The sequence below is a fragment of the Lagopus leucura genome, unplaced genomic scaffold (genome assembly GCF_019238085.1).
Source record: "Lagopus leucura isolate 7727_CA_CO unplaced genomic scaffold, USGS_WTPT01 Super-Scaffold_100009, whole genome shotgun sequence".
NCBI lineage: Eukaryota > Metazoa > Chordata > Aves > Galliformes > Phasianidae > Lagopus > Lagopus leucura.
Genome location: NW_024962266.1, coordinates 15,956,412 through 15,974,884, shown reverse-complemented (window position 1 = coordinate 15,974,884; position 18,473 = coordinate 15,956,412). Strand labels below are relative to the sequence as shown.

Here is an 18,473-nt window from a genome sequence, read left to right as displayed (position 1 = left end):
TATTGAATATACAGTGAAGCTAAGATGTCATAGGGAACCTTTTCCAAGGGCAGTGCTCATAGCTTGTGTATTTTTATGCTCAATTTGAAGAAAGGTACTAAAAATTTGGCAAATCTGACTTTGGTTTGTATAGCTACTACCTCAAGGAAAACGTAGGCTTGTGGTAAGATAGTAGATTCTAGTGGTAAGCTTTTGCTTACCAAAAACATTAGAACATTCTTTTTGTTGAATTTTGTTGAATTGAAAGCGCATCCTTCTGCATTTTGTAAGAATAACAGAAATCTGTCTGGTGATTAAAAGTGTTCGTAGATACGATTTGGCTCTTAACTGAGGTCAAACCACAGTACTTTCTATCTTTGTATGTAGGCTCAATGTACTGAAAATCTGGGCTGTTAAACTTGGGAATCATGTGATTGTCTAAATCCTTACTTCTCAGTCGTGATGTTCCAGAAAAACAAGGCAGAGGCAATGCAATCAGGCTTAGCAATCCTGCTGCTTTTAACCATTTCTGAATTGCTGGTGGGGAAAGTAAGTCTTCTAGGAAAAATCTTTACTTTTAAAAATTAGTTGAAGCTATTAAGTACCTTTTATCTGAGAACTGGCAACTAACTGCAAGTATTTATTAAGGAATTAGCTTTTTAGCAGACATAGGCCTATAGAAATACACAATGTGTCCTTTAATAATTATCGGAGGTTTGTAGTAACACTTCTGGTACCTTAAACAAATGTGTATGCTCATTTTTCACCTATCATGCATTTGAATTGGCAAGTTTGTTTCACAGAGAAAGCTATACCTTATTTTTATGGCAATTAGTATATCAATTTACTTCACGTTCTTGGAGTGCTTATTAATTTTAGCTCAAAATAGATCAAATGTACCACATGTGACTGCTGTATCATAATACTGCTTATCTATTTTTAAGTCTAAATGGACTCTGGGAAAGTACTTTGCAAACTTTGGCTTCTGTTGCAGAGCAGGTTTCCTATGTATTTCTGGGTAAAGTGCCTCCTAATGGGATTGTGTATTATCCGTTGGTCTTTCTGGCTACGTTTCAAGGCTTTTATGTTTATTAATCATAAAAAGCTGAAATAAAACTAGAGTGAATTGTGCAAATCCTCTTTAAAAATGAGAACGCCAGGGAGAGCCACTCTTCATTTCAGTCTTGAGAATGTTCTGATACTGTAAAGGAAAATGAGATGTGTGTTGTATGCTACAAGCTCAGAATTGCATTATGCTATTTTGTCATGTAAATGTTTTCTTGGTAGATGTAGATCAACATCGAATAAATAATTGTTGTTTCCCTTTGTGTATAACTTTTGCGAAGTGTATTAAATGTCTCAAATATCTCTATGAAAAATAGATTGACTGATGGAGAGGAAAATCTTCACCCTTCTTACTCTGTAACCAGAGTCGGGGAAAAACAACTCCAAAGTTATGTGAAAGTTAGTATTTGTTTTATAATGGTCAATTGGAATTTCTTTTTTCTCTTTAGTATGCAAGTCCAATTGTACTGTTAGGACTTTTCTAGCAGGATAGCACCTCACCAAATTATTGTCACAAAACTGAATAAAGGGATTTTAGCTTTTTCTAGGTTGAAGGCAGCTCTAAAGACAGATGAATCTGAGGAGACCAGATGAGGTGTTACTGGAATGGTTGGTTCCATGGTTGCATCTGAGTATGCAGTTGTTTTATACACTAATCATAGTTTGAGCAGCTTACCAGCATAAATCTGTGTAATTATCATTTGTAGTAATTCAGTCAGTCACAAAGACAAAAATGCCACCAACAGGCTGCACTGCAGAGAAGATACCAGCATTTAAAAAATATGAGAAAGTAGCACTAATGCTCTTTTCAATCCAAACTATCTCATCATTTGGGATCCAGGAGTGACAAACACAATCCTCAACTGACTGGGTATTTTCATTTCTCAGCTTATGTGCCAGATAGTATTCATGCTATGCAGGCTTTTATTCTGTGTGAAATCTCGGATACAGCTTGAGAGAGTGCACCTCAAGGTCAGAAAACATTTTTTAATATCACCTAGAGGTCAACATGCTAGTGGTGTTGTGATCGGTTTTGTAACTTAAGTATCTCAACCAGTATCCTTAACATCACCAGGTAGAAATTAAGAAGGGCAGCAAAAAAGGCTTAAGAATGAGTGTTTGATGTGTGCCCAAGGTGCGTCTGTATTCATATCCTGAGCCAGTTGCTGCTAAGTCTGAAGTAACAAGAATATTGGAAATATTCAAGTGGGTGTTTTGTCTTTCATTTATACACAGTTGGCAGTCAGTAACTAAATTTGGTCTATGAACTGGAATGAAAAGAGCTGAGATAATGAGATTGTATTGTGTCAGTCTTGGGCTACAGCCTTCTAAAATTATTGTCTAAGACAAAAGTACAGATGAATTGTATATAGGCATGGAGCATTTTAAGTTTAGGGACTGAAAAATTATGACAGGGATAGGTTGGGTATTTTTTCACCTTCTCCACGACCAGCGTAGGACAGACTTTTTACGTGTATGGAGGAGCTTTGGCTGCACTCTTGGACTTGTCTGTACAGCATCTTCTGCTTTTTGTCACATTCTGTTTTGGGGCTGGGTTTGTTTGGTTTGTTTTGTTGGTTGTTTTTTTGTTTGTGTTTGTTTGAAGCTGTAGTTGGTACTTGGTATCTTCTTCATTTTTTATTGTTCTGTTGCAAAATTTTCACTGTGGCAGAGATATTCTGGTATACTCTAATACTGTATGTTCCCTCAGTTTGTATTGTGTTTGTTCCTGAGGTTGGCAGTTAATGGCACAGAATAGGAAAATACTTTTACTTGATGCTGTGTGTTAAGAGCTTGCTGGTTACTTGTGAGCAGAGACGACAGCACAGTTTTCTTTAACTTTCCTATTTCAGCCAGTTGCATCAGTAACTTATCTGTGTGTTACTACTGTGTGTCTCACTCTTACATTTTCATAAGACCTATTTCAGTGTTTTAATCAACATGTTATCTCGGGAGGCCCTGAATTTGGATCTATTTGGTTTAGGACAAAAAAAAAAACAGACCTTGCTGAACGTGGCTTTTATATTATTATTATTGTTGTTGTTTTTTTAACAACCGCGTTTGAATTTGAGAATGCTGATTTGAGCATATCAAACACCAAGTCATTTTTTATTTAAATGAAAGCAAGTGAAATGTATTTGAATTTTTCCCTGCTTCAACCTTAATTTAATTTTTCAGGCCGCCAGCTATTTTAAATTTCAGTTATAAATTTATGAAAACAGAGAAATACATGGTAGAAATTTCAGCATCAGACTGCTCAACTGAAATGAAAAATATTTGAATATGTGGGGCAAAGTTCTATCAAAGAGCAATTTGATTGCAAAGTGATGCTTTAGGGAGAGGAAGAGGGGACACATGAGCCTGACCCCACTGTGCTCTGTGCAGGGTGTGACTGTGTGACCTCTCGTCTTTCCACAGGGGTGTGGCTGTCGTGTGGTTCTGCCCTCTTGTCTCTAGATGTGCATTCACTCCCTTGAGGGAATGAAACAAGCAAGTTAAATGAAAGCTGTCCAAATGACAAAAATACATTCCGGTTTTCAAAGGCAGTGCTTCATGTGTATTCGTATGTAGTGTTGCTCATAACTTGGTGCTCAGAATCTTACACTGGAAATTACAAAGAGGTGTGATCTGTGTTGTTTGATAGCATTGAGAAGAATTTGTAGGCAAGGAAAAAATGTAAAGATTCACTCTGGGTTTGTTGCCTTGTTATTTTCATATCTGTTCTAGGTGTCTTCTAGCATCTTATCAGTACTGCTAGTGTTATGGGTTTGTTTGAAACTACTGAAAATAATCTTTTCTTATCTGTATTTGCTGAGCTGGTTGCTTTAAGTAGAACAATATTTGTACTCAGGATATCAGCTTTTCTTGCCTTTTTCTTGGGGAGAATATGTAGGTATCTATTCTTTTCCCGGGGGGAAAGAAGAAAAACTGTTCTAATGTGAGTAGCTACCAGGCTGCAAATTTTCCAGTGACCTATAAAGCTCTGCAGTTCTAGTTGAAGCTCTCTTAATTAAAGAGTAAGATGAGCTTATTTTAGGTTGGACTTGTGTTTTCTGTGTAGGCTGGGTGGAGTGTTACGGAGTAACTTAAGTTACATGCAAGTGCATGCTTGTGCAGCAAGCATAAGAGAAGGTGGAATCATATTCGGTGCTCTGTGTTTTGTTTTGAAATAATTGCCAAGTTTGCTTTGCTCATTAATCTGTTATTTCCCAGAATTAACTGTATACAATTTTAAATGTATGGTTTCAGGGAAGGATGGTAGTGGACATTAATGATACGCTTTTGATAATGTTATTGAATCTGATCTATTAATTTAACTTCTCAGTTAAGAGAGTGGAATATGCTACTCAGTTCCCAGAGTTTGTGAGAGGTGTTATCCTCCATAAAGCTTGAAGATATCTTCAGAGCTTAAAAGCCACGTGGTATATCTTTATTGTTTTGGAACTTCAAAGGGGCTGACGCTGCGTATAGACTGGACTTAGGGCTGGTGTTGGGCATAGTTTAGTGTTACTGAAGCAGTCACAGTTAATGTAGTATGGACTACAATTATATTTATTTTGATGTTAATCAGCTCATGGTTGAAGGTCTTAATAAATGTTTACCTAAAAATAATAAGAAACTGTAGTTAATCTACTAGTTCTGACGAGTGAATCTCCAGAATGATCAAAGGGACCAGTTTCTAAGCTGTCAGCACAATCTGGATGTCTAATGAAGCTTCTAATATTTGTCTCATTTTAACTAAAGAAAGAAAGGAAATGTAAAAATCTCTGAAAAGTTCTGAAAGAAATTGTATTTGGTACACTGAAGTATTATTTTTACTTTCATGAATAAGGGTTGCGTTTGAGGTAAGACTTACTTGAAAAGGTCATTCAAATGTATATTCCAAGCTGAGTAGAACTTAAGAGCACATTCACCTTGAGGTCCCAAAGCCATTTGTCTTCAGAACTTGCACATATTTGACATTCTGTTTGCTCAGAAATCCCCTAGGAAATACACACAGATGCGTTAGACAAGATATTAGCATTGTTAACCTTTCACAAATTTTCAGGAAAAGTAGGGACCAGCAGTGTTTCCAAAAGTTAAAATAATACATAATTTGCCTGATTAATCTGTTGATATTTTTCTTCTGAGAATGTTTTCTCTACAGAGGCAAATGGACAGAAGTGTGGAGGATGTGTTATTTACTTAAACACATAAGCAGTTCACTTCAGGATAATTATTCATTTCGGTTTTCGTTTCTGCATTATTTAAGTTTTGTTTCTTCTATCATAATAAGAAGGGTGAGAAAGAGGGCTCAGTAAGTGCAATTGCTCAGTAAATAACTCCATTACTTTGATAGTTCACTTAAATGAGTTACTGTATGGTACTGTACTTCCTCTGATTTTTACTGCCCAAGACTTAAGGAATGTGAGTCTTATTGTGAAAATAAATTTAAAAATGCATGCAATGTATTGCAACTAGTACTTCATTTGGCACTTTTCTTGAGTAGAGTTTAACTTGAGTGGAATTGGAAGAAAACCAGAAACTTCCCACGTGCCATGTGACTCCCAGAAATAACCACTCTGTGTTGAGGTTGTTAGGAAGTGTTATGAGCAGCTGAGATTGGCTCTAGGTGAAACATGTTTGTTTTCCCAGGAGGAGGAAAAGTAGCCTCTGGCGAGTGAAAAAATTTTAGTTACTTTTTACTCAAAATGATACAAATAAGATGATAAATTCAAGATAGTAAGTCTTCCTGGTCTTCTAAATGAGAGGGATTTTGCTCCCCAGAAACTGAAGAGCCCTTGTGATGTTATTGCAAGATAGATCTTGCCTATTCAAAATAGGGATATACAAAACAGTATTTTTTGTTATTGTGGTGATGTGAGCAGCAGCATGGATAGGAAGGCTGTATCATTGCAAGGTTAAGAATAGCATACACGGTAATTAGCAGGAATCCCCCACGTTGCTAAAGGCCTGTTTAGGTGAATTCTTTGTTGCTTGTGTCAGAATGCAGTCCGCAGTTGAGGTGTGCACTGAAGCTGTTGGTTATTTCAGGCATGCACGTTTCTGCAGCTCCAGTCTTTTTGGCAGAGATCTTTCATTCAAGGATGAAAATACTTCAGCATCTATAATTTGCCACAATTAGCACATTCTGACCCGTGTGTTTCCTGTGTTCGATCTGCGGTGTCTTTTTTTTTCTTATCAAGAGTTCTGTTGATCAGGAGAAAAAAATAAAATAAAATGAAATGCCAGTGGCATTTTCTAAGAACAAATAGAATACTTGCTATTGACCAGTTACTGGATTTACTTGCTTTATTTTCATACGTAATCATAACTTAATAAGCTTATTTTGTAATTAATCTTTAGAAGGCCAGACCAAGGCTCTCAAAGATTTTTGTCTTAGAATTGTTAGGTCTTGGATCTATCACAAATAGTTTCTCATCATCTAGGTCTCTTGGCTTTTGAGACTAGGATGAGAATGGGGTTAAAATTGTGCAAAATTTGAGATTACTTCTATTGCTGTAAGCATCATATTTCTATAAATATCAAGAATAGAAACTAGTGGGGAAAAAAGTCATAGAGTGAGCTTTATAGCTAATATTACTCAATATCAAGTAGATTGGATCTATGCCATGAACAATTCTTTACCTTTAGGAGAGTTCACCAGCTTAGAGGGCAAAGGGAAGGATAACTGCAGGGTCAAATTTTGCTGGAATATTAGGTTGGGTAATTCTTTGAATAACAGATGTAGAAAAGTCGTACGTTTCCTTTTTAGTAGAACATTGAGTTGTGTCGATAGTGTGAGATGTGCTACTGCAAGAAGCTGTTCTTACTGGCATATCGCAGCATGAGATTAAGTGATTTGCAGGATGCATTCTTAATTATTGCTTGCTCCTTTTTTCTTAAAGATAAATACAATTGCTGCATATTCCTGTATCTAATTTTACAAGAGAATAAAAATATAATTGCAAGGCTGTGGCTTCTCAAGGATACTGTTTTAAGGAAGTCTATTTTACCTTCTGTCAGATCAGCTGAAATGCTTGATTTTGGGGAAGAGAATTACAAGTAATGGTGCATTTTATTCATATTCACTTCTAAAGATTTTTTCCAAATTCTGTGTTGTTTTATGAATTCTTCATTATTATTCTTGAAATTTTATTATGTACTCTAAATTTTCTGTAAAGAACAAACTAAACAGCATCTTGACAAACCTACAGAAAGAAACAGGTATACACTTTGTCATATAAAATTTCCATCTTGAATAGTGCCTTTTGCCTTCCTGTGCTTTAAACGGGTTTTTGTTGCAATCTATTTCTTTCATTCTTAGTAAGTATAAAAGTGAAAGGTCACCAGGCTGTTTCTCCTACCAGCAGTTACATCTTACAATAAAAGGTTACCTCAATTTCAAGATACTTGTTTAAACTTCAGTTCTTTTGACCGTTGTTACAGAAAGGATAGTGATTACTGAGAAATAAAATGCCTATTTTCTTACTGGTAGCCGGAACGTTTTGTGAACATCAACAGAGAATGTTTCTTTATAGTTAATTATTTTTGGATGGTAATTGATTTCTGTTGTATTCAAATACAGATGCTATTTAGGGCTATATTTAGACTACTAATAAATAGATTCACCTTTCATAAAACCAATTGATTATAAATTATGATTTATAAATGAATATGTGTCACAGTTGGAACAAAATATCTGCATGCTTTTTTGCTGCCTCACTAATAAAAGTAGCCTGTAGTTAGTTGATGGTGAGGATTATATTTACCTTCTCAAAAATCAGTTGTTTAATTGTTTATACAACACCTGAATGATTGAGTACTTCTAAAATTTATTGCTTAGTAACCCAATTTCGATTCTTTACACTTGGTTTGATTCTACGTCAGCAAAGAACATTTGATTCCGCACTTAAATGCTGACATGCATGAAATTTCACAAGCCCAGTTATTAGTAATTTAAATATACAGAGAAATCCTGGTCTCTGAGCTATATTTGTTATGTCTGTGTGTTAACGCATGTTCTCGCAACTAGGATTCTACTGTATTAACACAATAATGCGTTGAGAACATTTAACAATCTTTGATATATCTTCTTGCACGTTCTGCGGCCTCTTACATAGTGTCCAGCAGCATCCCCTCTACTTATAGGGACTGTAATGCTGGTTGTTCAATTCAGCTGATGTGGAGGTTAGTGGTAGAGGTATACTGGTTCAGTATTTCTCCTCTCCTGTAGAATATCTGACATAGAGCAAGCTAGTGGGAGAGGAGGAGCCAGAATGCTATGCAGTGGTGTCTGCAGAATAGCTGCCAGGCAGAGGAATACAGGGTCTGTTTCTAATACAAGTAGAGGTGTTTGTCTCCCCACATAATGTGTCAAAATGTTTTGTATTTTAGACCATGCTTTATGAAGGCCACCACTGTGTTCTAATTTGCATTTGGTACTCTTTTACTTTATGCAAAAGTGTTTTTCCTCCTGATTAAGTAACTGTAAGTACTTAGCTCAAAATGGAATCTCTGGGGTTCTTTGTTGGTTTGTTTTGTTTTCCTTTAGAGAATGATCTAAAATGCAGATAAACTTCCTGAAAGAGATATTAAAATAATTGTAGTTCCTCTAGTGCAGTAGAAGACAGGGATAATGGTTAGAGTACAGTATATGATTAGTAGAGTGTAGTTGTTACCATGTCAAGAATTTTAATCTACAAGACATTAGCCCTGGTAAGCATGTTACTACTGTCCCTTCTCTCTGTTTCTTCCAGTGCCCCGCACCAAGAATGAGCTCGAAACATAACCCTCCCTTAGATCTCTCAGGTTTAATCATTAGTTGTTACCTTACGCACTCTTTACACTCTTGACTGAAGCACATAATTTTTAATTTGTCCTGAACAGGAGACTTCAAACACGAGTGTATATCTTGGGTTGCAAAGAAGTGGCTAATTCTAGGCTTCTGGAGCTGTTTCTGGTTGTTTGAGAGGCTGATATTTAAAACTGTTGTTTCAAATTGAGATCCCTCAGAATTGAGTCAATAAGTTTTTCCTTCAATTTGTTCAAATGTGTAGTAAAATGTCCACATTTTTAGTCTTTCTTCTAATTCAGGAACTTTATTTTACTAATAAGCTGGTTTACTAATAAGGTTTCTGCAAGTTCATTCATAAGATTTCTTGTACTTACGTAAAAGCAAATATGTCAAAGATGAAACAGAGATTACTGAAGTTCAATTTCAAAGTTGTTGTGTAAATTTTATTCATATTCTGAAACTGCCTAGCAATGTGGCTGCTACTGATGGGTGCAGACCACAAGCACCAATGACCACAAAGGAAGCTGTCATGAGAGCAAGGAGCCATGTTAGAAAGGGAGGAATATGATGCCCTTTGTCACTCATGGCCATCTGTTTCAGCAAATTGGTCAGTTTTGTGGAAGATTTGACTTGTGATGAGAGAGTTCTGTCCTCTACTTAAAGAGGACTAGATTGGGAATTATGACTACAAGGTATTTGACTTCAAAATGCCACAGATATGTGCTGGTAAAAAGGAGGAAGCTTGATCTGCTGCTACGGTATATACAAGAGGAAAATCCTGTTGACTTGGATGATGAATTTGTCAAATTTTGACAAGAAAACTGACAGAGGGACAATTTGTATCTTACCTATAAAAATAAGATGTTAAACACAGGTAGTGTTTGACTTCTTTTTTTTTCTTTTTCCTTCTCTTTGCGTTTAGTTTGTTGTTTGTTGTTCTTCTTCCTTTTGTATTGTCATGGAAAAAGAGAAAATGATATTGGTTGTCCATGTAACCCTTAATTTATGCTTCCTAGTGAAAGTAAAAGATGTCTGCTGCAATTAAGTTTGTGTACAGTAGATGCCAGTAGAGATCTACTGAGTCAAAATAGAAATATGACCAGCATTTCCATAGCAACAACTTCCTCTTGACAGTCCTATTTATAGAAGTGCTGCAGTCCCAGCTTTGATCCTGCTTACAGAGGGACTTTCTAATAGGGGGTTAATTATTTTTTTTTAGAAAAAATGTGCATGTGAACCTACATTAAGACTGCATGGGTGAATTTTCAGGTTTGTTCAACAGTTATCAGTTGTGTTTATTTTGCTGATACACATTTTGAAAAATCTCTGTTTCAAAGTGGAAAGCCATTAAATCTGTAAGATATTAGCAAATAGTGCACTTCCTTTCATGCATTTAAAAAGAAATGCAAGCTAGTGACATAGCACTGGATGTACAGTGAAAATCAAACTACATCTGCTTTTTCAGGAAGCCTTTATTCTGCCTCTTTTCTACCCATAATTCTTTTTTGAAAGATGAATGCCTGGCAGGAGCTAGTATGAATTGCATTTAATAGCACAATTTCTGATAAAATTCTTGTAATTTTTAGCCACTGAATGACTACTTTTGTACTTTGTTTTATTTCCTTTTCTTTTAAGCTTTATATAACAACTGGAAAAAGATCATATGTATTTCCTCATGCTTATACCACAAAACACTCCACTTTCTTTACTACATGTCCTTTAACTAATTGTAGAGCTATTCAATAAATATAAAATCCTGTATTTTGAAGTTCAAAATAAGACCATGACATATTTTATCTTTTTAAAATATGTTGGTTCTATCAACTTAATGTATAGATCAGTGGGAGAGATGCAAGATTCAGCAAAATCCACAAGGTCTTATAAGTGGAGGAGCCCACACTAACTGCTCATTCTTGTTAATAATAAAGTTGGACTTTGAGTGGTAGAAGTAACTGATGCGTAAAGTGAAAGATATACTTTATCAAACAAACTGTTTTGTAAGCAAATAAATAAACTGTCCTTAACATCTAGAGGAAAAAAGTCATTACTATTCATTAATGAGGTTTCTTTAAGTTATTTTTCCATAATTATGAACGAACTAAATATGTCACAATATGTCTTTTTTACTTGTGGATGAAGGCCAGTGCTGAAAAGAAGAGCGATTAATTTTACATGATATTTTCTTAAGAAGTAGTAGAGCATGCTTAAACAGGCAAGTGGACTAAGTTTTGTAGATAACCAGGAAAACATTAAATTGCAGTATTAGAATTAAGACCTAAATATTAGTTGCAAGTGATCTGAAATTTCTTTTACATAATAGACCTGTCTTTCATGCCCTTGTCAGGGTCGCTGTCTTAAAAATTCCTGTGTGTTTTTGATTCTAAGATATTCATAATCAGCAACGATGGGAAGGTCTTCCAGTTCTGATACAGTGTGAGGGAGTTTCAGTTCTGTGGATTTGGTTCTCAGGACTAAAATAGAGACATCTTGAAGGCTTTAGTTGTGCTATAGTGTTTAATATTATTCCATTTTGTACTACCTTGAAGTTCAGACATTTCACAGTAACTTTACTTGGGGAACATATTAAACATTTTTTAATTATAAGGTGTTTTTCTGTATTCAATTAAAGCCAGAATGTACATATAATGGTGTTACTCCTCCATTTCTAAGTTCTTGGAGGAAAGAAGGGTAGTCTTCCTTAACGGTTAATTTTAAGGCTTGATTGGTAGAGTGGATTGGCTTCCTAGAAACTGAGGAATGATATGGTATCAGAGATTATTAAAAAGAAATATACCATCTAGTTACATTATTGTAGACTCATTTTCAGTGAGAATCTGGAAGTCTGGCTGGATTTTACTGCTGCACTCTTTTACCTCTGGCTGAAATATGTACTCTGGGGATCACCTGCTGGGAAGCACACACTGGCTTTATGGGTTAGCCATCAGGAAAAGTGTAAATGATTATGTTGTGTTTTTCACATTACAGCACTGCAGTCCCAATCTGTTTCTATGACCGTTCTTGTGTTGGGAGGGTACCTTGAGAAGTTTTATTGAAACATTTATCATAGTACCATAATTTACACACATAACGTTTATATTTGTAGCTGAATCTTAAAAAACATGTTTCAAAATATTGCCAAGATGTAGCGGCTAGAGAGAAGTGAAAATACCATTTCTGCTGTTCTTAATATGTCAGCATTAATTTTGGCTGCAAGGAGAAGTGAGATTTTAAAATTCTGGCAAATCCAGGTTTTCTCTTAGGTATCTTTTAATAATCCCTTGTTGATAACCTGTTTCACCTAAACCAGCTCACTACTGTGTCTCAGGGGATTGTGATTTCTGCTCTGTTTTTGGTCTCTCATTCACATTCCCAGGTTAGCCATTTGGGGGCATTCAAAACGCTGAACTTCAGCGGGCAGAGATGCTCTCAGGCAGCTCTCGCATATCTTCATTTGATGCCAGAGGGCTGGTAGACTTGTGACATACATAATGTGAAGTGATGTGAATTTTCTAAGTTACCTTTTCTGTGATCAGGGAAACTACTGTGTGAAAGATACAGCTACAGCACTATGAAAAAAAGGCACACAACCAGGAGAGATGAAAAAGACAAAATGAACACACCTCCATGACAGGTGGCTTGATTTACTGAAGAAAATAGGAAAGGTGAGAGAAATAAAGAAGTCTCTTGGAAAGATCCCCTGGATATGCAGAGACTTGCTGTGAGCTTCTTGGGGAGCATGGCTGGACATTTCCACAGGGGCTCTTTTCAGCCCTAGAACAGAATCACAGAATCACAGAATCACAGAATGGCCAGGGTTGGGACGGACCTCAAGGACCATGAATCTCCAACCCCCCTGCCACATGCAGGGCCACCAACCTCCCCATTTAGTACTACACCAGGCTGCCCAGGGCCCCATCCAATCTGGCCTTGAGCACCTCCAGGAATGGGGCATCCACAACCACTCTGGGCAGCCTGTTCGAGTACCTCACCACTCTCTCTGTGAAGAATTTTGCCCTGACATCCCTCCCTCAACTTAAAACCATTTCCTCTTGTCCTGCAGTTATCAACCCTTTCAAAGAGTTGATTCCCCTCCTCTTTATAGGCTCCCTTTAAGTAATGAAAGGCTCCAATGAAGTCACCCTGCAGCCTTCTTTTCTCCAGGCTGAGCAAGCCCAGCTCCTTCAGCCTGTCTTCACAGGGGAGGTGCTCCAGTCCCCTGATCATCTTCGTGGCCCTCCTCTGGACTCTCTCCAACAACTCCCTGTCTTTTTTGTACTGGGGGCTCTGGACCTGGACGCAGTATTCGAGATGGAGCCTCACAAGAGCAGAGTAGAGGGGGTCAATCACTTCCCTGTCCCTGCTGGCCACCCCTCTTTTGATGGAGCCTGGGATACCATTTGCCTTCTGAACCACAACGGCACACTGCTGGCTTATGTTCAGTTTTTCATCTATCAAGATCCCCAGGACCTTCTCCGCAGGGCTGCTCTCAAGGACTGCTCCTTCCAGTCTGTATGAATGCCTGGGATTCCTCTGGCCCAAGTGCAAAACTCTGCACTTAAGAACGTTCACCAGGAGGGTGAACACAGGCATGTTGATGTAAATATTTCTTAGAGTAATGCTATGCCAGCTTATATCACTACTTGCAATATTATATGTCATTCTGCCTATTTGTGCCCTCAGTGGGGCGGACTAATCTCCCTGGTCATTGCTAATTCTTTTTTTCTGGTAGTTTAGCCTGGAGCCTGGGAAGCATTGTGAAAATTGGTGCTGATCCTGAGACAAAACAGGGAAAAGCCAGGAAAGCTTAAGGTAGACAAGGACCTGTGGTGGCCTAGGGTCCAGTGGAAGTTGCAGCACCAGGATAATTTTCATCATTGTTATAAATGGCTTTGTTGTCCTATCTGAAAACATGAGCTGTTATGAAATAGTTATGTAATGTTCAAGTATGGGTATCAGCTGATACTTGAAAACTATTTAGCGAGAAATATGGTGGTGAAAAATAAGAGAGATATTGTCAGCACATGTTATCTGTAAGAGAGGAGACATTGTGAAAAGCTACTTCAATCTTACTTAAGAATAGTCCTAAAATTTTGAGAAACCACATCCTATCTGTTCTGAAGATACACTGGGAAACCTGCCCAATGTGTATTTCCATTTTCACAAACACAAATATTTAGTATTAGTCATTGTAAGTGCACAAAATTACATAATTTAAATATTAATATAACATGTCATGCCACTTTCAATTTATCTCCCCACTGTTCTGAGCCAGTAAGAATGATGCTTTCTAGTCTTACTCTACAGTTGAAAATATTCAGATTTCTTGTGTATGAAAAATCCTCCATATGTAATGTCACAAGATATGCACTTCAACATAAGTAATGCAAGGAGGCAGTGGCTATGACTTTGGTACTCCTTCCAGCTGCTTTCAGGGCTGGGAGAGAGAATGAGCTAGTAGGTAAGGGCCTGTCAATGTGATGTGTTCTGGTAGTTTATTACTAAAAAAGTTTAAGTAATTAGGTTAATTTTTGGAGTAGGTAGTGCCCCTTATGGGCAAATATCACAGAATTATAGGGGTTGAAAGGGTAACTGTAGGGGAACTCTAGAGATCATCAAGACCAGCTTCCATGCTAATGCATACTTGTTTATATGTTACAATAGAATTCAACTTCAAAATTATTTTGGTCTAAGTAGAGAGAGATATTTTCAATGATAATAATTTCTTCAATAGATCTTGCAAGGCAACCCCCTTGCTTAGAAAATTAGCTGAAAACTTCAAATTGTTAGTGGTTAGATTACAGGTGGTTGTGTTTGCAGTACTGGTGCTAGTACTCCATCTTCCTAAATGGGAAGGACTGCAGAATAGTCACTTTTTTCAGGCGTGGCTGTGGTAAGTTAAAATATATATACATATCTAGCTTCTGATCTTTGCTTCTAAGCAAGTTGTTTATGGTATTTTTGTATGAAATACTTTGTAGTGTGAAATAGGTGATGTGTTAAAAAGTAATGCAAAGAAGCTACAGCAGTTGTTGCTGGTGTTTTCTTACAGAAATTCTTTTTAATTATCAGGAAAAGAGACATTTTAACAGTATAAAACACTACATGATAGAGCTTTTCTTAACAGGAAGTAGAACAGAGCAGTGGTTAGAAAACACTGCATACAGGAAGTTAGACACATGCGTAGCTCTTAGTGCTTGTGACTCGTCCTTTCAGATGTTTTCTGTGTTGACTTTCTGAAAATTGCCAGTGTGCATAGATGGCAGCTCAGAAGGAGGTACCTTGTGCCCAGTGCACGGGGACAGCCACCGCGCTGCAGAGACTGGAAGGTTTTGCTAACCGCCTTTTCCATAGGCATTCCAAGGGCAGTGCGCATGAACTGAGAGTGGCTCTGGAAAATGAGAGCCATCACTTCTCTGAACTTGCTGTCCTATGGGACAAATCAAGTAAGTAGGACTTCTTTTGTGTTGTTTATTTTACAGATTTTCTCTTTTTAGGGTGCAAGGCAGTTGAAGAACTTCCGTGTATGTAATTGAATGCAATATGAAATGCATTCCAGGGGCAATTTTACAATTCATTATCATAAGCTATTAATGTGAAGAATAAGAAATTTTATCATGCATAGGGAAGTGAGGAATGGTTTCGTGGGCTGTGTGACTGGCAGGAGAATTCAACTGGTCCTGTTCTGTTAAAGCACACGTGACTTGTTTTAGCAAGCCCTCGCTCCAATGCATACTGCTAAATTACTTCCTTTAGTTTCGAAATAAATCTACAAGTTCAGCAGAAAGAGAAACCTTGTTGAAAATTGTGATTTAAATTCAATTTAAATTTTTTTTAAAATTTAAATTTTGAACTGAGCAGACGTGGCTGCACAGATTAAATTTCAAATTATAGGGCTTTTTGTCATTTGTCATTTAATTTTGCATGGTGTCTCAGAATGGTCCATACAGTCGTAAACAGTATAAAATTGTGTTTAGTTTCAATTATGATGTGTTAGTATAAGAATGCTGGATGTCACTAGCTTTAATTTCTGAATTAGTGAACAGTTGACAATATGCATTTGTATGGACTAAAACTTTTCGTGATTGTTGGCTAATAAATTCGTGTTGTGTTGGCTAATAAAAGGGAGAACTCGGCAATAGCACAGTGTGAGTGAATTGACTTTTTTTTTTTTAAGCAATGCATTATTTTTCAAAGCAATTATTATCCCTGTGGTTAAATACTCATTTTAAAATGTTGCAATATGGTAATTGATGATAATTTTGTTCCAGATTTCTGGTTCATTGATAGATTTAGGATAGCACAGTTATTTCAATTGAAAATAGGCCTTATTTGAAATGTTTAACACCAGTGTTAGCATGATGAAAATCAGCATTTGCACATATCCCTGCTTTCAGTTATGAGTATACTGCGAACAGTAAACGAGCTGAGAGTGAATCTGCTCTCAGAGGATAGGCAGTAAACATGAAAACAAAAAGTGTTAATGTGTCGACCTAAAATAGATTAAATCTGGGTCTCCAAAATGAGATGGAAAAGGATGGAATAGTTTAGTTGGAAAAGTAAATGATGAAAGTGTATAAATTCTGAGTTTGCGCTTCTCCAAAGTATTTTCCAATTGGTAAAAATAGATGCTCACTTCTGTTTATGCAGAAGTTCTTTTTTATGTAAATAACTGTTTGGAAAAAAAATAACACTGAAGCACTTCTGTTTATGTAACATGGAGGGAAAAAAAAATGTTGCTGACCTACTGACATCTGCAAATGGTGACCTGCTCATGTATAAGTCCCTACTATTTTTTCCCCTCTATTTAAGGCCAGCCTCCTTGTCTGACATGCTCGATGAGGAAATGGACTGCCATGTATTCAAATGATAAACACAGTGAAAAGGGCTGTTATGTGAATGTCATTTTAAGTAATTAAGCGTGGTGGTGGTATGTAATTTTTCTGAGGAAAACAGCTGAATATTGGTTGATTATGTAGCTTTGGTTTCAGGGTGATATGCTGAGTATCTATGTAGGCTATGGCCTACATGTACGTGTCAGGATTCTGGCTTCACTACTACTGTGGCACAAGGAGTGATAGAGAAGAAAGAGCAGAGGGAGGTGGCCTTTCTCTCCTTTCTCTCTGCTGCTGACTGCACAGAGTTGTAACTGTATCCCTGGGAAAATGCATCATCCCTGAAAATTCTTTGCAGCATTGCAAAGGAAAAATAGAAGGGAGAAGGTTTTAGTGTTGTGGGTTTTTTGTTCTTTTTTTTTTTGTTCCCCACCCCCCTCCTCCTCCCCTAACAAGTCAGCGTTGTAGAATTGTACTGGGTCACTGAATTCAGGCTGCAGATTAAATTTACAAAGTTTTTAATGAATAAGCAATTTTAGAAATGTGATGATGTTTGTTTTAGATGGATATTTGAATATTCTCGACTCTTCTATGCATACAACAGCAACTTATGGAATTTTAAGCTTGACTAAAATTAAATAGCAGATATTTAGCATGAATTAATTCTAAAGTGAAGGTAAAACCTGTCTTGCATTCCTGAAAAAAATTGCAAAAGAGCTTTTCAGATTTTTGTTGTAGGTCTAGGATTGAAGTTGAATTGATAAAAAAAAGAAAATTAGAATATTAACGCCTTCTGTAAAGTAGCATGGTAACAGGTCTGTTTCTGTGTATGTCCTTGTGCAAGCAGTTACTGCTGACACTGTGTTTACTGAAGGTGAAGGAGCTGTTTGCTGTCAAGTGGCTTCTTGCTAATGTGCTGCCAGTCAGCTACTGCTGTGGCTTAGACAGCCTTGACATGTGCTCTGCAGCCTCAAGGGTTTTCAGTGATTGATTTTGAAACTTATTTAATGCCTTGGTTTCATTGTTTTATTATCAATGGAACATGATATTTCTAATATAGCTTGAACGCTTAGTTAACGTACGATGTTTGCTCTGAAAGTGATGCCTCCTATTTTATTGTGTTGGCCCACAGTGTCAGAGGTGGATGTTGGTGGGATGGCTGTAGAGGTCAAACCTTCCTACCAGTATCCCATTAAATGTTGCCGTGTGACGGATGGCATCGCATGGACAGTCTGACAGAACGGTGTCTGACATGGAAGTGCATGTGAAGCAAAGGTGCCTCATTGAATTCATCCATGAGGAATGGATGCCAAAAGGCACCGACTGATATTCATTGACCCTTGCTGAAAATTCATGGAGGTGAAACGGTGGATATGAGCACAGGGAGATGGTGGGTGGTGGGTTTCAGTAGTGGCGACAGCAATAGTGGGTACCTCTGCTGGTAAAAGGTTTTTAGGAGTGCAACATGCAGGTTGTCATTTATCACTGGTGAAAATGCATAGCTAATGATGGTGTCTGTGTTGAAAAATAGTGCTTTGTAGCTGAGAATTTGCTCTGTCAAGCAGTATTATTGTGCTCTTTGCATCTGTTGTAGTTTCCATGGAAATAAATAGGAAGCATTACTTTCAGAGTGACCTACATATGAAATTAATTTGTTGTGTAAAATCTTTAGAATCCAGTAGGGACAGAGGTATCTCTGAATACCACAGGCCTTTGAATCTATTCTAAAAAATTGGCCAAGTGCACATGTAAATGCACAGACTGCACGAGTCTGGTCAGGGGTGCTGCAAAGGGCAAAAGGGATGTGATGGTAGGCAGCA

At 37.2% G+C, this 18,473-nt stretch overlaps 1 protein-coding gene across 1 annotated transcript in view; it reads left to right on the top strand.

Annotated features, from left to right (window-relative positions):
* Window positions 1-15,056: 15,056 nt before the first annotated feature.
* The window catches only part of PRKACB (protein kinase cAMP-activated catalytic subunit beta), a 31,183-nt gene continuing 27,766 nt past the window's right edge, over window positions 15,057-18,473 (top strand). Inside the window, exon 1 of the mRNA XM_042873542.1 lies at window positions 15,057-15,264. Within this exon, the coding sequence (XP_042729476.1) occupies window positions 15,078-15,264 (187 nt within the window). The 5' untranslated portion in view covers window positions 15,057-15,077. The remainder of the gene's footprint in view (window positions 15,265-18,473) is intronic.